We start from the raw sequence: 22977 nt of genomic DNA on the forward strand, positions 1-22977 counted from the left end.
CCGATACTTGATTTTAACTAAGTTTCGAACCCTAGTGTGGTTACTATGAATAACCATTGTGCCAAGGCCTCAACCACGTGTAACGCAAAATTTATGTACAATATTTTTTGACATTAAATTTATGTACAAGTTATTAACCATGATCACAATACAAATAAAAATATAAAAAAACTCTATACAAAAATCGAAGAATATTGGTCGTCCAAGACCTATAAATGAAGCTACGGCCCAAAAGTTATGTACAAATAAAAATCAAAACTCATAAGAATCTTCTATAAGCCAACACCAAAAAGAAAAACTGCAAAGTGAAATCTATGCCAAAGTTTGGTGCACAGATTGAGGCATTTTTGTAATAATGGACACAGCTATGCTACATATATTTTGCATATAAATATTGGTATCGGTCATGACTGCACTAGAGCTCTCCTTGCATTTTTTCTCACATGAACCAGCTAGGGTTCCAGCAATAAACGCATTGCGGTTGGCACAACTATAGTCACCTTTGTCCATGCATTTAAGAGCTTGTGGCAAAAGCACGTTCACAATCTTGGTATAAGAGACTATGCAACTTTCCAAGCTACTTTTGAGTTTCTTGTCCTCGGATTGCTTTTGAATCTCCTTAATGCGGTCTATCGTGGCTGATGCGTTGGCCGCGACGACCTCTAGGGCTATGCGAGCAAATCCTGCAACGTCGACGCCCGATCGAAGTTGCAGGGGTTGCAAATGTGATTTTAGAATGAAAACGCAAAGGTAGTGATGGGGTGTTTCTCGGCATACGGTTTCTAACAAGCCTGGTTTTGGGATGGTGGATTGGATTGGTTGGATCAAGAATAAACATGAAATTGCAAAGTGAAGTGCAATGATGGTTGAAAATGTTGAGAGTTTCATCTTCTTCCACAGAGAATTATTATTGATGATTAAATAACACAATAGGAGGATAATGGAATAACTATATAGCTAGTTTATTGTGCTGCAGAGATTGAATGAAGCAAAGGTCTAATTCTTTTTCGTGACTAAATTATTTTGAGGCTTGCCTTTGTACTCGCCCGTCCTCAAAAGAGTTGTGGTTCACAATGGTTCTTCTTTTGTTTTCTTTTCTTTTTGTATTTTTTTTCTTGGTTGTCAATGTTTTAAGAAACATTTTAAATTCCTAAGTTTCAATATTAATCTCTTAATAGTGAAACTTTTTCTTTTCCTTTGCAATTCGTGGATTAATCTATTCTATTCTCAAAATTATTTCATCATTAAATTAAATTCTCAAATTTCTCTTTGATTCTTTTTATTAAATGTTATCCCTGGATTTATTATTACTTTAATTAGGGAGTTAATTTTTTAATTAATATTAGCCAATTATATTATTTAAATTTTTTTTATTCTAAATTTTAAACTATAAACTTTAAATCTCAAATTCTAAAGCTTATATTCTAAACTCTCTAAACCCTTCAAAAGTTGATAGTAAAAAATATTTACAATAAAAAATTAACAAATTTAGTTAATTGAAAAATTATTACTTACTGGCGTTCAAACAGTCATTAACGTATTTGGTGGACCGCTTCTTAACTTTTTGAGTTTATTACTATAATTTATTATTAAGTCAAAATTAAAATATCAAAATTATTATGAATTATAAATATGGAGTATTTGTTTAGTTTTATTTTTATAATAATAATAATAATAATAATAATAATAATAATAATAATAATAATAATAATAATAATAAAATGTGAAACTACTATAATTTAGTGGTTAAATATTATAACTTGATTGAAAGTACGAATTTCGACTTCTTAACATTTATACTTGGTCAATTGTACATTTTTTAATTTGTAAACTAATTGCTATTTAAAATTTTCAATAAATTATATATTACATATAACGATGTGATTTATTTAAATACAACAATGTGCATCCAATAATTAGGAAGAAAATAATATTTTATTACTTCCGTCGTGAATTATAAACATTTAATAAACCTTCACAATTAAATATATCTAATGAGAAAATTGGCAATTGAAGAATTGATCTATGATTTGTGATTTTATGGATTTTTTTTACTGAGAGACTTGATTTTATGGATGTTTATTCAAAAAATATATGTGGAATGTATTTGAGTATAATCAATAAGGAGATCAAATAAGTCACCAAAAAAAAAGGAGACAAATAAGAATTAAGAACATAATTTGGCTTTACTTCTCTAGAAGAGATATAAAGTATCTAGAACCGAAGTTAATCGTATATTACCATTCATTTACCTATTATAATTCTCTTACAATTAGTGGCAAAATTAATAAGAATTTATTGCGGAGCAGTTAAAACTTAGAAAGTGTCTCAACAATTTTATAGGATAGTATAAAATTGCAAAGCAAGATGTATGTTTACACTTTACAGTTTACCTTCTGTTTGAAATTTGAATACCTTGAGTCCTTGACTGAAAAAGGAAACGGTTGTACGGCCAAAAAACGATTTTATTTATTTTAAAGACAATGATACGTTGTCTTTAAATAATTTAAATTGCAATAATATACGAATAATAATTCATATTGCAACTCACAAGTCACAATATTATTTGGTGGTTGATCTATATAATAAGTTGCCATATCAGTAAATTTATACTTTTTGAAAATAATTTAAACTAATGATAATAGTAAAGAATAAAGAGACAAAAAAAATTAACTTTATTTAATAAATTTTAATTATTTTTTATTAATTTTTTTTATTATTAAATATTTTCGTTTAAAGTAATGGATAAAAAAATCTGAATTTTTTAAATTTTGAATTTTATTTTAAAAAATAAAATTTAATCTTTTATTTTTAAATAATTTTTTTATTATATTTTTTTAATTTTATTTATAAAATAAATAATGAGAGATCAAATTTTACTTTTTAGAGTGAAATTCAAAAAATTTAGAGGAGGTAAATTTCGGATAAAAACATGTAGTGTGTGCAATGCAGATGAAGGTATGATACGAGTCTTCACTCGAGTCTCACAGCGCACACAATTGAAATAACAAACTTCCATTCCTTCCAAAGCACGCTTCCACTTCCTTCCTTCTCCGCTTCACATTTCAACTCCACACTCTGCCCGTTATGCGTCGTCCTAACGGCTTCACCTACTCCGTCTCCCTCAACCAAGGTACCATCCACGTCAGCGTCACGGTCACCTCCACCGCCTCCGTCGTCAGAAAATGGATCTCCACCACGCTCTTCCTCCACCGCCGTTTCCTCCACAAGAGCCGCCTCGTCGTCGGCCTCGGCGTCCAGTGGACTCCCTGCGCCACCGAACGTCATCCTCCGGCCGACACCTTGCAGCTCTGCGTCGGCTGCCGCTGCTTAATCTTCCAGCTGGCGCACGCCAACGCTGCGCCGCGGAACCTCCGCGGCTTCCTTTTGGACCACCGCGTGACGTTCGCCGGGTTCTGGAACCACTCGGATCGCCGGAAACTGGAGAACTCCTGGCTCGGCCTCAGGATGCGTACGGACCCTGTGGATCTGAGGTTGTGCACGGAGACCGACGGCGGCTGTAGCCTGAAGGGCGCTTCGGTTAACACGATTGTGGAGGAGTGTCTCGGCTTTGAAGTGGAGCAGAGGAAAGAGATCGGCATCAGCGATTGGGACGAAGAGTTTCTGAGCCATGAACAGGTTGAGTATGCGACCGTTGACGCTCATTGTGCTTTCCTCATCGCTAGGGATTCCAAAGTTTGGAATTTCAGGGTAAACTGTGATTTGACTTTGACTCTGCAATTGATGATTTCTTTTTGTTTACTTGTTTATTTCCATTTACATTTTCCTTCCCTTTCCGTCTTTTTTTTCTTTTGTGCATCAACAGGATTAGCTCGATGGATGAAGAAGCATGTGACGGAGAAGAGGTTTTCACCGATGATGATGAAGATGAAGATATGACTACGATAATGAATATTAATTGAATGAAATGTGTACTTAATCCTAGACACGTAACTTTGATTTGGGATTAATGTGAATAATACTATGTTTTTAACTTTTAGACTATAGAAGAGATTACCACATTGGGCCTTATTTTAACTTATTGTTGAATTATTGAATCATGCATCCATCTAAAATAATAGAAAAATATTGAATCATGCACATAAAAAGATAAAATTAAAAGATGATCATCAGACAAAGGAATAGAGAGATTTAGATACTGCATGCGATTTCCAAATTCCAACATTGTGAACACAGAAGACATATTGTACAGAGAGCAGAGATAATAACTTTTTAAGAAAGGTAAAAGATTAGAATCAGCTAGTTGGAGAAACAAACCATATGAGGAAGCCTTACTTATTTGGTAGTCTACTACTCTTTTCACTTTACATTCACTGCTACAGGAACATAAATATTATTATCACACTATCTATACAGAGTTGAATCACCAATCAAACTACGCTGAGATGCAAGGTATGGAGATTGGCTTCTTGGGTTTTTAGCCTCTATAAATAATAGCCATTATTGAAGGCAGAAGCAATGTAATCTGCTTCATGCTCAATCCATCATTAGCTTCCCTCTATGTTATTATTTGTGAGCTTTGTTTTTTTAGTTACTTAATAGTGAAAGTTTAGCATGCACCAATTAATTTAGTACCGAGAGATATTTAACATGCATTTGAAATTTGACATTTGATTGGAGTATTATTACTTTGTTATGACTTTATTAGATATTTGAATTAAGTTGTCACTTAATTTTGAATCTTTGTTAGTTTAACATAGATTTTTTAAGTTGAACCACACTAATTCTTTTGTTAGCATAGGAGTAGCTAGGCATTCCTACCTTAAGAATTTGACAAATATATATTGGTGCAGCATATATGTTTAGTATTTGCAGAGAGATATTTGATTCTATCTTGCAGAAAGGGATTGGTGGTGTGCCATGAATCGTTGATAGCTTTGGATGTCCAAGCTTGGCTTTGACAATAATGATGATGATAGATACTTAGATAGATAGATTCACATACTAAATATCACTGTTTGTAGTATTGAAATATTATGTATATGGTATCTTACTTTGTGATCACATCATAAGGTGACAGAGTCAAAGTAACAACCCTTACTAATAATGACCTTTGCTCTCTACCATGTACATGCATGCTATTTAATACTCATTAGTTCCTGAACTTATTGCATTCCAATTGGGAACCATGCAACAATATAACTGTGATATATATATAATTCAGAGCTTTAATGCTATATAGATGTCAACCGTCTTATGAAAGGAACTTTCTAATATGAACAGGGCTATACAAATAGCATATATTGAAATTAAGAGATACATATATAGAGAGGGTTTCATACGAAATTTTCTACAAAACCTTATCTTTGTTTATTTGTTATAAATTTCAAATCCATCACATCCTCTTCTTAATCATTGTCGAAATAAAGATCTATGGATCTTCAAACACATATATAGCCAATTACATGCATTTTTTTTTTATTATTATAGATTCAATTCGAGATGTAGGCTCAGGTATTTCAGATATTTTTCATCATTTGATATTTATGACTTGGAGAGAAAGAAAATGGTTTTCAATGATTTCAATTACAAAATTTGTTGGAGAAAAATATCATTTCACCTTGAAAATTAAACGACCTTGTGAATAGAAAAATAAAACATTAGAAGACATTAGAAGAATACAATCACAGTTATACAATAATTTAAGCGAAGCTAATTACATTGAAAATGAGTCTATTTGGTTTGAGTTAAATTAAAACAGAAAACATAATTTTGTTATCTTCCAGTCTTCCGCTATTTTTGTATTCTTCGTATTTTTTTATAATTTTATGAAAAAAAAAAAGTTAAAATAACAAAATTTTATTGTGCTTTGATTTTTTTTTTCCTTATAAAATAAAAAAAAAAACTAAAAAAAGAAGATGAAAGTGTAAATGGAAAGCCCTAACCCTTTTATATATTTTCCTTCCACTCCACACCTTCCAGTGTTGTGGTTGATATTAGATGACATCTGCTACGTTTATAATTCAAACAAAACTCCTACACTAAAAACATGCAAATCAGAAAGAAACAACAATTAGATAGATCTAATGGGAAAATTAGCAACTGCTGCAAATTATAACTAACAGCCTTGCAACTCATGTATTTAAAGATTAATTCTATGACTCATTAATTATTTAATTTGTGAGCCTAAATCATGCTTCACTGGTGATTCTAGTCTTTTAGAGATTTTTTGTTAGTGCTTTATTTGCATAATTAGTTATATAAGAACCAATTTATGTTTGAATCTTTTTAAGATAATTCATTTTATTTAAATTTTATTTGAAAAATTGCTATCATGTACTAAAATTACCAAAATGGTGAAGAAAATTGTTTATCTTATAATATTTGATATTTAAGATCAACTTATTTAAAGTTCATAATCTAAAATTTGAAAATATACCCCCCCCCCACCCTCTTTCACCGCACCCCCACAACCACCCGGCCCCCAAAAAAAAAAAATCCAAAACAGCTTAAATTTATAGCACCTTGATTATAGGGTGCATTTATTTCGATATTTAATTTTTTGACTGAAAATAACTTCTCACATATTTATATGAATTTTATAAAATATGTTTCATTAAAATAAGTCTTAAATTTTTTTCAACTATATAAATAAAATTAACGTGTAAAATAACATTTTTAAAACAAATACAAACACACCCATGATATATAGCCTGACTACCACACACTCCTACCTAAAAACTAATAAAAACCTCTCTGAAATGAACTGAAAATTGATCGAAACGGGTATAGATATATGTAAAGAGTTAAAACCCAGGCTAGTTCATGACATATATAGTGCAGAATATAGTGCAGAGAATGTTTAAATTGCTGACCACATCTATATTGTTGTTACAGTAGTCACTATCACAAAATGTATTATATAATTGTAGTGAAACACCAACTAAAATAAATAATAATTTAATCACAATAATTTAATCACAATAATTTCAGTGCATTTTTTCTGTCTCATGCACCGTTTCAACTCAATAAGAGATGGGAGAAACTTTCAATCTTTGTCATCTTTTTTAGATTGTCCTTACCAGTCTTGACTCAAATAAGATAAATATATCTTTATTTGACTTATAATCAATTTCCTTTACTATTACTATCAAGGACTAACTACAAATCACAAATTTTTGTGAATCACACCACACTTCAAAACCTCAACCACTAAGACATATAACAAAAGGCTATATACAAATTAAACCAATCCTCACACACACATAACTCATAAAAGTTTTATTAAAATAAGCTTTCATCTGCCGTTATCCTCCTCTTAGCAATCCACGTACACTTTATGATGCAATTTTTCTCCACCTTCGTTTTGTATGACCCTCTTGCCGCTACTAGATTCTTGAGCATCTTTTACATTATTCATACTTTCCATTGAGCAAGACTCCTTCTAGTGGTAGTTTCAAATAAGTAAGAATTTACATAAATTGATTTCTCTTTCCCTAGTAAGTATTGGAAAAGTTAAGGACATATAAAGAAAAGATAGATATAAAATAAAAAAGCTAATTATAATTATTAATGTCTCATTGTATTTTCACTTACAAAGAGTATATACTATTGCATAGATAGAAAGAAAATAAAACTTACAGAAAGTAAATTAACAAACCTACTATAATGCCTTTCTCTATAAGTAAAAAGAGGAAACTCAAGGACCCAGAGATCTTTCTAAGCAATCCACTTGGTTTGAAAACAACATCACATTTTTATACTAAAAAACTCAAATAAAACTGACAGCAATTAATGAATTAACTTGATTGTTCCCACATAAACACTAACATCACCAGAGAAAATTTCTTAAATATTCCCAAAATATAAAAAAATAAATACTATATGTTATTTATAACTTGACATTTTAGCTTTTATATAAAAAGTAAAAACTATGTGAATACTTATTTCATTGTATTTTATTTTATTAAAATAGAGGCTAAAATGTCAAATTATGTATATCAACATAGCAAACTATTTTATTTATTCTTCTTTATTTTGAGAATATCTGAGAATTACTCATTATAATTTCTTCACCTGCAGAAAGCTTGATTGATGATAATGACGACGATGAGATGCTATTCATGAGAAATTAACAATATCTTCAAGCAGCCCAGTACCAGTACTCTTGTTCCTAAACAAATCCTCGGCACCACCATTTGAAGATCCAGCACCAAAACAATCTTGACGATGATTGTTACCATCATGATGAACATTCATCAGTGATGATTGGTAATGACCATTATTAATAATAGTCATGGGAGTAAAATTATTCAAGGAAGTCTGTGGAGCACTTAACATGAAGTTCTGTAATATTATTGGTGTAATTGCTTGTTCTACATTCTGCATGTGTTTATTATAATTAAATTCATTTTCACCTGCCACGATGCGCAGCGAGCCACCGTCATTAACACCGCTACCACCACTGACAGTTCCAAGATGAACACTAGTAATAGCGTTATTAGCACGATTTTGTTCCCCTGCACCTGCAACTGCGACTGCACCTTTACATCGACAGCTACAGCTGCATCTGTCAGGTTTGGGGCCAGTGGTGCAGTTGTTGTAGAGGTGGAAGGACTTGGAAGGAGTAGGGGGGATCGGTGGCAAACCATGAAGGTGTAGACCCTCATAGGTGGTTAATACATGGGTGGGATCATCTAACCACCGCTCCACTCTCTTCTTCACATTGCAACCAATTGCTGTGCAACGATAGTAGTTCCTGCAAAAGAAGAGATAAAATTATTCATGTTTTTATTTAATATTTTAAATCACCATCGCAGCTTTGGCTACTGTGGTACTATGTTTATATTATCACCTTGGGTAAGGGCTGTTTCTCACGGTTTTTCGACCGTACTTGCGCCATTTATAGCCATCTTCAAGGTTGTCTGATTCACTCTCCGTCAAGAAAGCCAATTTTGGAATATTATTTTCACTCCTTCTATTTAGCCTCATGGTTGCTGCAATCGATGTCATTGTAGATGGTTTCAGTTTCAGCCTAAAGAAACAGAGAAAAAGAAAGAGATATTAGTGCAGAAATTCCCGTATTCTGTGTTTCTATTTCTCATTCTTCACGCACCGCATGCACCCTTTCTGTAATTGACTAATTGTCTTAGTGTTCCTGTTTTGTTCTTTTTTATTATTTGATTTTCTTAAATAAATATTTGTTATAATAATAAATAAAAGTGGTGAGAAAATTCCAAATAAAAATTAAACCACAACTGAACAAAATAGACCAGTAAAACAAGTAAATGAGAAAATAATGATCATTTAATTATATTATTTATTTATTTTCAGCACTATTACTATTAATTTTTTTTGTCTTACCTAGTTATAGTATTAACTTTTTCATCATCAGGTTCATCGCTTCTCGGACTTGCATTTCCACCGTCACCGGCAACAGATTCTGCTGGACGTTTACCAGCAACTCTAGAGCTATTATTGTTGTTACTAACAGCGACATCAGGATTGGATGGAATTGAAAAAAAGGATGAGCTTTCTGATTGTGCAACTGTTTCAAAAGATTCTGGAACAATTGCGTCTGGAGGAAGAGAACGCTTTACTGGTCTTTCAACCGGTGGAGCATCTTCATCGGTGATACCTAACCACTCATATAAAGGACCAAAGTCTCCCTCTTTTACTAAATCAGGAAGGGGGTTTTCAAGAAACGTATCATCGTCGAGAAAGTTGAGATCATCGATAGTAGTGGTGGGTATAGACAATGAAAATGGTGGTGATGGCGGTGAAAAGATTTGTGGCGGTGATGATAGTGATGAAAGTGGTGGTGTATTCTTCCCTTCCATTAGTTTTTTCGTTTTTTTACTATAGAAATGAATTTATCCTTTGTATGTACTACTATTTATCATAAGCAACACAAACTACGTACTCACATTTCTCATGCTTTTTCTTCTAAATTTTAATAAGTTTTGTTTTTTTGGGATGTGTGCCTCTTAATTACAATTGTCTCTTATTAATTTACTGGTTAAGAAAAAAACATACAGAGATGAGCTCACTAAACCAAAATACATGAAATACGCTGATAAATATAACTTTTATTTTTTTATATTATTTGTTGTTATTGTAATAAGATGTTTGATCTTGGATTATCAAGAACTCAAATATGATTAAAAAAAATAAAATTAGGTACTATTTTTTTAAGTGAGTACTTAATTTATAATATTTTTAATTTATTTTTATAATATTTTTCATTTATTATTCTTGTTGGTCAATTATTATTAGTTAAAAAGAAAGTTAATTTTTTAATAAAATCGATTGTTTTTTATTTAATTACTTTGTTATTAGTTTCTATAATTTTATTAAATTTTTAATTTGATTTTTATTTTTTTAATTATATTTTTTATATTGTTTTTAATTTTATAATGATATTTTTCATGTTAAAAATATTAAAATTAATGGAATATTTCTTTTAAAATATATATGGTAAAAAATTTACTTAGATTGCCAACGAATAACAACTTAAATGGTATATTTTTTTTATCGTCATTCAGAGGTAAAAAAAATATTTAATTAACTCTAATATTTTTTACACTAAAAAAAATTATGAGAACAAATATATAAAAGTATATATATATATATATATATATATATATATATATATATATATATATATATATATATATATATATAACCCCATTAAAAAGTTATATTTACTCTCATATTACAAAATTACTTATTAAATTTTATGTCAAAATATTTTAAAAATTTTGACAACCTATATCATAAGGGCACATTTTTAAAACACCATAAAAAAAGGTTTGACAAAAAATTATTGAATTTGTTTTTTACATTTTCAACCTATTAAATATACTAAGAATTTAAATTTTTTTATTATTATACTTATAACATGTTCTCTTAGGATATATATATATATACTAACTTTTAGAATTAAATTTTAATATTATTAATGTAAAATAAATTTACACGTACATCTAATTTTGTAATGTTATGTCATAAAAAGTAATTTTTTATTATATTGAATGTGTGAATAATTATTCGAAAGTATAAAGTATAAAGTAATTGAACAATTATATAAAATATTTTACGTCGTCAATACATCAAAGTTAAACGTTAATTTATATTTAAATGTATAAAATAAAAATATATATTAAATTAATTTTAAAAAACAAAACATTACTGTAGCATTTTAAATTAACGAATTTATTTAGTTGAAGTTTATATTCTGAAGTTATTTTACTTAACTTTTTTTATTATTATTATTATTATTATAAAAGTTGAATTAATTACTACGTTATTATTTATTAATATATCAATATTGATAATAAATAAATACAAAATTATTTAATATTTAATATTTTTATGTTATTTATTTCTATATACTTTAATATGTTTATATATATTTTTTTGTTATTTTTATGTGCTACATATTTGTATCTACGACTTAAAATTTTTGGATTCATCCCGCAACTAGAAGCCTCTAGTTTATAGGTGGTGGAGGCAAACGCTCCACTAACATTTTAAAAAAATGTATATATATATATATATATATATATATATATATATATATACATCGAAAAATTATATTTAATACTTTCATATTAAAAAAAAATACCTATTAAAATTTGTATCAAAATATTTTAAGAATTTTGTTAGCCTATGGTATAATAGCACATTTTAAAATATCATTAAAAAAAAGGTTTAATAAAAAATTATTGAAACTTTTTTTACTTTTTTTAAGATATTAAATATATTAAAATTTTTTTTTTTATTATTATACTCTTAACATATTTTTTTGAGATATAAATTAGCTAATTTTATTATATATATATATATATATATATATATATATATATATATAATTAAATTTTAATATATTATCACTGAAAAATTACATGCATTAATGTCATGTCATACAAAATAAATACTTTTTATATTAATCGAATGAATGGTCATCCAAAAGAATAGACGTAATTAAACAACTGTATAAAATATCTAAATTAAACACTAATTTGTATTTAAAAGTATAAGATAAAACTATATATTAGATTTTTTAATAAAAAAATAATACTATATATCCAAATTTTTTTTATGAACAAGTCCAACCAAATTAAACAATAAAATTTAAAATAATACTAACCATAATTAATTTTTATTATATCAAATTAGCTTAGTTAGATTTAGTTAACAAAAAGAGTTATATATATATATAGACACACTGTAGCATTATAAATTAATGAATTTATTTAGTTGATATTTATATACTTTGACTTTTTTTACTCAACGTTATTATTATTATATGTATTTAATTTATAAAAAGGTGAATTAATAACTATGTTATTACTTATTAATATATTAATATTGATAATGAATAAATAAAAAATATTTAATATTAAATATTTTATATTATTTATTTTTATATACTTTTATATGTTTATACTTTTTTTTGTTATTTTTATGTACTACATGTTTGTTTTCATGACTTAAAATTTTTTGATTTGTGTCACTGTTTAAATGTTATTAGATTGTTAAATTATAAAAATTGAACAGATAACTAAAAGTATCGATAAAAAATAATAAATTATGTTCGTTCTTGAATTTTTTTCATAAAAATATAACAGATGAATAACTAAATTTATTTATAATATTATAATATGTTTTGCATGAGACGTTAAATACATATTTTTTTATACATGATGATTGATTTTTGTGTAATCATAATATGATTAAATATTACTAAGTAGGAAAAGAAAATTTAAAGAACAAAAAAGGAATGTTAGCTAATTAATTGTTGGCCTTAAAAAATCGAACCTAATTGTTTTCCAATGTATATGTGATTTTATTTTTTATATGTTTTTAAATAGATAAAAAATTTATAAAATGACAAAGTAATAAGCATTCATTATTAATAGTTTTCTCTTTTTTTGGTAATGAGTGGCTGTCATCAAATTATTCAAAGGTGATTATCACCTCGATTTACCATTTTTTAATAAATCTGCTATCTTGAAACCTATTCTGAAATTTAATAGGAAGCTCAATTCAACTCCCATTGTCAAGCATAATTAAAAGCCAACTCCAAAACTTAACCAGAATCTGAAGCCCAACAAACTCAACCAAAACCTAAGTTCAAGTTCACTTCCAAAACTAAAACCAAACCAAAATTTAACCCACATAAAAGAATTACAAAATCTCAAACAAAAGAATATTGGAATGCTAACAAAAGTAAATAAACTCTTCATGTGGATTTAACTATAAATGATGATGAGATCTTAGAGGATACATCTTATGTTCTAGTGTAGGAGGCCAGTTCTAACAATAATGATGAATTAATTACAACAACTTTAAAACTAATTAGGAAAAAAAGGATGCCGATGAGAGTACTCATAGAAATAAAAAAGCTAAACAAACTGTTAATCTAAAGAGACGGTTAAAACCATTCACATGCACATATTGTGGAGTAAAGAATCACACTAAGAAGGAATGTAAAAAAGAGAGCTGATGAGTTTGCTGCTGCTCTTGTAACTGGAGTGCCAAGTCCAAAGCTACTCCTACTGGGAGTACACATGCAACTGAAGCAAGCAACATTGCCAATGAGACACCACAAGTAGTTGAAACTCCTCCTAGTGCAGGTATTCAAAATCTTTCTTATGTGGCTGTTACTGTCACACGCAATCTTCCACCACCAGTTGTTGTATTCCAAGTTGCAGAGATTGACTTATCCCTACCAAACTATGGTGAAACACAACATGAAGTAAAATTTAATTCTAATATTTGTTTTTTACTTTTTTTTGTCATAGCTCCTTCTTCACACTAATTCAAACTAACAATAACTTTCCTAACTTTAATCAGGCACCACTACCATCAACAACAAAAAAGTCACATAAATTACTAACTAAAAGGAGGAACTCTAAACCATTAGTAACTGCTTCTTTTAATCCCATACAAGAAGCAAATGCAGCAATATCTTTTAGGTTGGCAAATTTTCTGAAGTTTGTTCTAACTCTGAAATTCAAAGCAACAAGGAAGAAAAATACTTGATATTGGATGTATTAGCAGCTGATGTTTGATCATATAAGGAATTTGGGCATTGGTTTTTATTTTTTTTGTTATTTCCATGTAAGAATAGCACATAACTAGATTGTATGTTTTTTTTTTGTAGTAAATACTTTACAATGACCTTTTAAATTTGGAAATCTTTTTGTGTTTCTTTCTTGTGGCTGTTTTATGGTGTTTATATGTGTAACATTGACAGTGTGTTACATTAATAATGTGTTAATTATAATAAAAAACTGCTATTATTAGTTTACTTGTTCTATTCATTCAGTTTGGTTTTTTTTTCGTAATCTATCATACCACATCAATAAACCAAGGAGTTCCCATACATTTATAAACAAATACTTTTAAACACAATTGTTACATTTTAGCATCACATCTAAAACAACTATCAAGAAAAAAAATCAGCAATTCTAATATTTGTATTATATATTTTTTGGTTCTTAATTCAGCCTCCAAATTGCCAATCCTCAAAGAAATACTAACGCTTACTTCTTCATTGTTATTTGCTGTAACATCTTCTAAATTCTCATTATCATCTTTTACAATATCTACCCATCGAAAAAATTCGCACTATCTTTTTTCATTACTCTATGTGCAGCAAATTTAAGAGTTAGCATAAAAAATCTCAAGAATTCTTAAAAAAATTTCACATTGTAATTTGGGCATCTAAAAAAGGGCTTATTTGGGTGAGTATATGTTCCAGACCATCGGAGCACAGGACATTTTCTACACCCACACAGCTCTGGCACTCGCGTGGCTCTACTCTGATTTGGCGTCTTTGTTGTTGATTGAATAGAACTCCCGTCACCTTCATTTGAACGTCCAACTATCGTTCCAACCAGCATAGCAGCGACAAAGAAGAAGAAGAAGAAGTGGTGCGCTACTTCTGCCGTTAGAGTTAAAAAGGGGATCAAGGACCAAATTGGGTTAAACACTTTCAATTCCACCTCATGTAACCGTTAGACACTTCAAAGTGTGCCAGGTTATCACTCCCACAAGAAAGCAACTTGAACAGAAAATTGCGAAGGAACCAACTTGATGCATTTTTTCTGATCTCGAAGACATAAATAATACAATTGAGAAGTCAGAGGACTAAATCAATATATTTTGTAAATCTCAAAAACTAATTTAGAATTTAACTCCTTTAAATTGATTTACACATTCAATTAAGATATTTCTTTTGAAGTTTTTATCATTACATATTTATATTAAATGTGAAGTTTATGATCTCAATAAAAATTTCACAATCTATTCATACTTTCTCAATTTCTCAAGCAATTGTTCATTTTTTACTTTTCATATAAATTTTAAAATAATTGAAATATGTTGAAGTCATACAAATTACAATAAAAAGTAAGGTCTACTGTTCTAGAATAGCAATAATTACTTTTAATTATTCTATTTCTTTTATTTTCTATCATCCGTTGGTTTAGAAGGTATGACTGGAAAAAAATATAATAGTATTATATTAATTTGTTAAATGGATATTTATTTGTGAAGAAAAAATTTTAGAAAAAAAACACATGAAAATAAAAGAGTGATAAAAAATGTTAATTAATTTGAGATTTGATGTAAAAATATAAAAGTAGAACTAAACACATTTCTATACCATAAAAATGAAGAGAATAATAATAAAAAAATGTTAACTTGATATTTGTTATAAAAATAAGTAAACCGTAACACTTTTTCTATACCATAAAATACATTGTTTTGCTTTTTAAAAAAACAAATCCTGGGTAACTGGCTGGTGAGTCTTTTGGGAACACATTTTTTCGATTTCTTTTGTTTACCCTTTGGGTTATATTTTTTTTTTGGTGACTTATGTGTTTTTGGTGACTACCCTTTGGGTTATATAGTTCCTTATGTGAATTTTATGGGTATATCTTTAAAGAAAAATGTTGCAATTATTAATATATTTTGTCCTAATTAATATTATATTCTTACCATAAATGCATCAGCATTGAATAGTATTCAAAAGGGGAAATAGTTACGTATTAATTTTTATATTTGAAACAACTTGGGTGGATCAAGTGGTTACTTCATTTATTTGTTTAAATAACAATAATTTCGTCAAAAAATTAAGAGGAGTATGACCACCAATAACAAGTCAACAATAAATCAATAAGTATATTTAAACTACATTCTATACTAATTAATTATCATTAATTATTAATTATTTAAATTTTATTGTTTAAAAAATATAAAATTAATAATTATTAATTACCTCTTTTTATTTTAATTCATCTTTTACTATTTATTATGCATACTCTAATTTCTCTTTTCAAAAAAAAAAATTCAAACTCCAAAAAAAATACCAAAACATAAGATAAATAATCATCCAAATCCTAAGAAAAAAAACATACAAAACATAGAAAAAAGAATCATCCAAATCCTAAGAAAAAAACATACAAAACATAGGAAAAAGAATCATCCAAAACTAATAAAAAGAATCATCCGAAATTTAGGAAAAAGAAACATAAAAAACTAGTTAAAAGAATCATTCAAAACTAAATAGGAGAGGAGAAGAAGAAGAGGCGTATGGTGACTGGTGACGACATCTTGGACAGTGTTGCATGTACGGTGGGATACTCGTGGTGGCACGTTGCGAGGAGGAAACCACGGAGGCCGCGCATCAAGAGTGGAGGAGTCGCCATGGATATGAGTAGTTGATCGCGTGTCGCGAATGGCGGATCGGCGGTGAATGCGTCGCAACGGATGGGGACCGCAGCGGTGCATATGCGTCGGAACAGTGGACGACGGCGTCGACGAAAAAAGGACGGCGACAGGACGCATGGAAGAGGTCGTGCAGCGTGACGAAAGACGTGACGGTAGTTGGTGGGCGACGGCGTCGAAAATGCGTGGAGACGGCGGATTTGTAGTGGGAGAAATATGATTATTTCCAAATGAATAGAAAGGGATTAGGTTTCTTATGGGTTGTTTTTATTATGTATTATAAATGTGATTATGATAAACGTAGAAAGAATCTTTTTTGAATTTTGATTTTTGATTTTTAAATTTTTATTTATTTATAAAAGTTAAATTATAATATAGTTGACTTATGTTGGCTTATAGGGGAGTTGTTTACCTATACTTTTCTAAATAACTATTAACTATTAGGAGGTTTAATTTTTGCCTTGTGTATACATCTATTGACCAATGACAAATTTTTAAATAGAGTTTTGATAGATGATAAATTTATCTTTGACATGCCGAGTTCAAAGATACTATAGACAACAGAATAAAATATTTTATACTTAAAATAGATCAAATAGGTCTCCAAAAAATTTTAGATCAAACACTTTAATTCTCAACAAATTTTTAATTCGAAAATTACTTTTATTAGACAGATTGATCCCTCAATCGTGTTCAATCAATTTTTTATTATACGTGTTGGATAAATAAATCTCTAATAAATTTTATTATAAGACAATTTAATTCCAAAAATTATTACTATAAGATAAATTAGTTCCTTCAAAAATCAAAACAATAAAAAGACTAATTTATCTGACAAAAATAATTTTTGAAGAGTTATAGAGAATAAAAATTTATTAAAAATCAAAATATTTTATTTAAACTTTTTTTTACTAATTTCAGTGTTTATTTTATCATTTAATTATTGTTATAGAATTTTATAAATATATATTTGAAATTTATGCATAGAAACTGACAATAATAATCAATACAAAGAACAAAAGTAATTTAATTAAATAAAAGTAAGAGGACTACCCTCTTTATTAATTAAATAAATTTTAATTTTTTAATGAGTTTAGCTAACATATACTTTTATTAGGGTACAAATTAAAATTATTTATTAATAAAAAATTTAAATTTTTTTAATAGATACATACACAATATTTACATTAAAAACTAAATCTTGCATATTTTTTTATAAGGTAAAGTATATTTTTTATTCCTAAAATTTACTAAAAATTTTAAAAATACCTCTAAATTTCAATTTGTCTTAATTTTGTCCTAAAAATTTTTGAATTGCATCAATACTACCTTTTTTAGTTAATACCGTTTAAATCATTAATAGATGTTAGTGATGTGGCAAGAAGAGTGAAATTTCCAAAACACCTTTATGTGAGTAATCATTTGTCTTCTCTTTTTTAAATCACTTCTCAGGTTATTCTCCTTAGCCATGAAGAGAAAGAAACGCCAGAAGAAAACAAAGTCACATGACATAGACTTGGAAGGTGGAGAACGTCGCACCATTGTCTTCAATATGAGGCGTCGGCCTTGGAAAACAACATTGGTGGCGACGCTGTCGACATCGGGTGACGATTCTGGACTAGGCGAAAGAGACCCATGACACCATTCAAAGTCTTCGAGGAAGGAGCAGAGTCTTTTATCGTCAGCGAGGTGCAGACAACAAGGAATAGGGAGCAAAATGATGATTGTGAAAGGAGTGAGGCACCGATTCATTCTGATCGCCAATGAGGATGCCATTGTGAGACGTCAAGGTAGCGCCATTCTGATCAAGGGTTTTGTGAGGTAGGCAACCATTTCATTCTGAAAATAAATTCTTTGAACTGAATGATTAGGATTTAGGCTTTTTTATCACTCTTAATTGTTGTTTAGGGTTTCATTGTAGTGAGAGATTAAGGGTTTCAATTTTTGTAAAAATGCCATGTTTGTATGCTCTGTTGTTTTGAATGATTAGTTACTCTATTGTGGGATTTTTTTTATAATAACAGGGATGGATGATTTCAGTGTTAGGGTTGTTGGGAATAAGACACCATTCCCCCTTGAGAAAATACCTTTGACAGAGAAATAAAATAGACACAATCACAACACAAGAATTTAACGTGGAAACTCCAATTACCGGAGAAAAAATCACGGCCGTTGTCAAATGACAACCAGAGAATATTACTATGTGAAAATTGTTACAACACATAGACTTCTTTCTCTCTAACACCGGCACCCCAGTACACCCACACTCTCTCAAAGTAAATATCTAACTACACCTCACAACACTCTCTAATCAAAGAGTACAAAGGAAAAGAAAAATCAGATACAAGCTTAAAGTGTTTCTGACTGGTGCAAAAACAAATGGAGAACTTAGCCTCATATTTATAGCCTAGGCCACCCACTCCATTTGCTATCCTAAGCAATGTGGGACTAATTCAACCAAATCCTAACAATCTCCACCTTGATTGAAATAGTCACACATCTTCAGCTTCCATTGTCAACACCGACAATTCTTTGCCGCCATTGTCTATACCGACAATCATAGTTCAGAGAACTATCATACTCCACCATGAAAGTATACTCACTTGGAATTAGACCACTCCAAGTATTTTGCCTTGGTACAGATCGAAACCTTGCTGAAAATTCATGGTGCAACTTCCAAATTGCCTTTTCCTGGAAGTTCTTCAGCCATCGATCTAACTCCGCCACACACCTTGCATCTCAACGCCAACCAATGCCCGTGTGCAATTGTGGACCCGATTGCCACAACTTATCCTTATCCATGGCAGTGCGGTAATACCATGAGGATACTTCTTGTCTTCTAGAGAACATCATCTTCTCTCGTAGAGAGAGCAACCAGAGATCTTCTCATTCAACGCCTTGTGCAAACCTGATTGTATCAACACATCCTTGACTTGTATTTGCCACAAGCCAAAATTGATTCTTCCATCAAATTTCTCTATTTCAAGCTTCACAGCATTTGAATATCCTGACATTGTTGCAACCGTATACTGGAATAATATAACTCAACTGTAGACCGTGCACTAGGAAGGGTCCCCAGGAAAGAGAGGTGGGTCACAATGGACACACTTAAATACCAAGTCTTTCCTTAGCCAAAACCTTTCCAAACTGCACTCTCACAGTGTCACACTGCCTTCCAGCAACAACAACAGCAACCAAAGATCAACCTCAAGCCACAGGACAAAATTTTTTTCTGATGTGGAAGGTCAGACTAGGCTGCAACCACAGAGCATACTAAGAATAAATCCTACCAAACCGAAGCTCTGATACCACTTGTTGGGAATAAGACATCATTCCCCCTTGAGAAAATACCTTTGACAGAGAAATAAAATAGACACAATCACAACACAAGAATTTAACGTGGAAACTTCAATTACTAGAGAAAAAACCACGGCCGTTGTCAAATGACAACCAGAGAATATCACTATGTGAAAATTGTTACAACACATAGACTTCTTTCTCTCTAACACCGGCACCCTAGTACACCCACACTCTCTCAAAGCAAATATCTAACTACACCTCACAACACTCTCTAATCAAAGAGTACAGAGGAAAAGAAAAATCAGATACAAGCTTAAAGTGTTTCTGACTGGTGCAAAAATAAATGGAGAACTTAGCCTCATATTTATAGCCTAGGCCACCCACTCCATTTGCTATCCTAAGCAATGTGGGACTAATTCAACCAAATCCTAACAAGGGTCATCACGGGGGTTGATTTTATACTAATAAGGGTAAAATTGAGTATGTTGACGGTGAAGTAATAACGATTGACTAGTGTGACAGAAATAGATTGAGTGTTATGGAGACTTATGATGTGGTTGAAAAGCTATATATTGCTGAGAATATTGGGGTGCTGTGGTATAAAGATGCTGAGATAGGATTAAAAGGGTTAAAGATGTTGAGAGGTGATGGAGAAGCAATAGAAATGACAAAATATAGGAGTTGAAAGAAAAAGTAGTTGATTTGTATGTAGTGCATAAGACTTCAATTCCTGATAATTTTTATTATGACATTAGTTATTTAGATGTTGGTGGTGGGAGCTAGGTTATTGAGGAAAGAGTGTGTGAAACTTGATAGTGGGCCAAGTAATGAGGCCCAAAATATTTCAGTGAAACCCTAAGATGGGGAAGGAGAGATGGATGCCCAAATTCATGGAATGGTGGATGTGTATTTAAATGTTGAAGAAAGGGTCCAAGATGTTGTAGATGGGCAAGAGGAAGACAATGATGAGAAGAATAGTGAAGAAGAGGATGACAATGATGACCCAGATTATAAAGCTGATTCTGATCTCTATTTTAGTGATAGTGAAAATGATTATTATAGAGATGATAGGCTATTTGATGTTGATATAACTATCAAGGAGATGCACCAAGACATAAGGAAGTCTAAGAAAAATAAGACTGCAATGGAGAAACTTAAGAAAAATAAGGAGGTTGTTGAAAAGAGAATGAGATCTAGTTTAAACAATAACGAACGGTTGAACAGTGATAAATTATAGGAGATATCGAGCGAAGATGATAAAGGCAGCAAGAAGAGAAAATTTCTCACTCACAAGGAGTTGAAGGATGTGAGCATTTATAAGTGGGAGGTTAGAACTCTCTATGCGACAAGAGAGGAGTTTAAGAAAGCTATGACATCATATGATATGCACACTAGGAGAAACATAAAATTTCCAGTAGTAGACAATGTCCAGGTGAGGGCTAAGTGTGGAGACGGATATGAATGGTTTGCATATGCGTGCGGTGAAGTTAGCAAATAAAGATAGTTGACAGCTAAGAATGGTTAATGATCATCACTCTTGTAATACTATATTTGATATAAAAGTGATGAAGTCAAAGTAGCTAGCTAAGAATTTCAGGCAGAAGGTAGAGGAGAATCCCAAATTAAAGCTGGGCACTATACTAGGTAGGACTCTTAGAAAGTAAAATGTGCATATTTCAAAGACAAAGGCATTTTGGGCAAAGTAAATTATGCTGGTTAACATTAATGAAACTTCTAGGGAGCAATATAGAAGACTTTATGACTATTGCCATGAGTTGCTGAGGACCAATCCTGGTTCATCTGTAAAGCTGCAAGTCTAATTATCTCCAACAGCTCAAACTGAGCATCCCGATACATCAATGAACTTAAGACCACAATTTCATAGGATCTACATCTGTTTAAAGGCTTGTAAGGAGAGCTTTATGAAGTGCAGGTCCATGATAGGGCTTGATGGTTATTTTTAAAGGCCCTGTATGGAGGGTGGCTATTAGTTGCCATGGGGTGGGATTCAAATGATCAAATTCTGCCTATCGCATATTCAATTGTAGAAGCGGAGACAAAAAATTAATAGAAATGGTTCCTCTCAAACTTGATTGATAACACAGGAGAGGATAAATTATTACGAAGCACATTTATGTCTGACCAACAAAAAGTAATTTAAAAACTTTATGTTAATATGAGATTTAAATTCTATACCTTATATTGTTGTGAGATTAAATTTTGCACCTTATTCTTTACTTTATGTTAATATGAGATTTAAATTCTGCACTTGATATGGTTGTGAAATAAAATTTTTCACCTTATTCTGTACTTTATGTTAATATGAGAATTAAATTCTGCACCTTATATAGTAGTGAATTTAAGATTCTGAATTTATGTTGTCTGTTTGTCTGTATATATAGATCCTAGTTCCAATTTTTGATGAATTACTTCCAGGTGTTGATCACAGATCCTGTGTGAGACACCTTTATGCCAACTTCAAAAAGAAATTTTTAAACATGAACCTTAAGAAAATGATGTTAAGAGCTGCTAAATGTACATATCTAGCAGCATGAGAGAAGAAGTTGATGGATATTCGAGAAATCAGTGAGGGTGCATATCAACACTTGATAGGGATTTGTCTGAAGTATTGGACTAAATCAAGATTCAAATTTTATCCCAAGTGTGATGCTATTGTCAATAACATGTGTAAAAGCTTCAATTCTGCAATTGTTGAGTCTAGGAAGAAATCAATATCGACAATGCTAGAAGATATTAGAGTTTATTTGAAGAAGAGATGGGTAATTGAGAAGTATAAGGATGACATTCTTCCTAGGATTAAGCTCTACAATAATGCCAACACTGTTGGAACTGCTGCAACCTCTACAAGATTGCTTGCCCAGAACAACACTGATGGAAATGCTGGATCTATTCGGTCAGCGCATAGGAGGACCAGATTGGGCAGTGCTGCTACAAGGCCTAATACCTAACAAAAAA

General features: G+C 30.4%; 2 protein-coding genes across 2 annotated transcripts; one reads left to right on the forward strand and one right to left on the reverse strand.

Moving 5' to 3' along the window:
• Positions 1 to 312: 312 nt before the first annotated feature.
• Positions 313 to 888, reverse strand: LOC112742277 (cell wall / vacuolar inhibitor of fructosidase 1-like). Its single transcript, XM_025791515.1, has one exon. The coding sequence runs from the start codon at positions 886 to 888 to the stop codon at positions 313 to 315; it is 576 nt and encodes a 191-aa protein (XP_025647300.1).
• Positions 889 to 2970: 2082 nt separating this feature from the next.
• Positions 2971 to 4000, forward strand: LOC112741629 (uncharacterized). The gene is made up of 2 exons (XM_025790661.3): positions 2971 to 3711; positions 3827 to 4000. The coding sequence occupies exons 1-2, from the start codon at positions 3088 to 3090 to the stop codon at positions 3830 to 3832; spliced, it is 630 nt and encodes a 209-aa protein (XP_025646446.1). The 5' UTR covers positions 2971 to 3087; the 3' UTR covers positions 3833 to 4000.
• Positions 4001 to 22977: the final 18977 nt, after the last annotated feature.

This window comes from Arachis hypogaea, chromosome 14 (assembly GCF_003086295.3).
Source record: "Arachis hypogaea cultivar Tifrunner chromosome 14, arahy.Tifrunner.gnm2.J5K5, whole genome shotgun sequence".
Classification (NCBI taxonomy): Eukaryota; Viridiplantae; Streptophyta; class Magnoliopsida; order Fabales; family Fabaceae; genus Arachis; species Arachis hypogaea.

Bases quoted from the DNA above. Each gene is read 5' to 3' on its own strand.
- LOC112742277 (XM_025791515.1), bottom strand. From the start codon at position 888: ATGAAACTCTCAACATTTTCAACCATCATTGCACTTCACTTTGCAATT.
- LOC112741629 (XM_025790661.3), top strand. From the start codon at position 3,088: ATGCGTCGTCCTAACGGCTTCACCTACTCCGTCTCCCTCAACCAAGGT.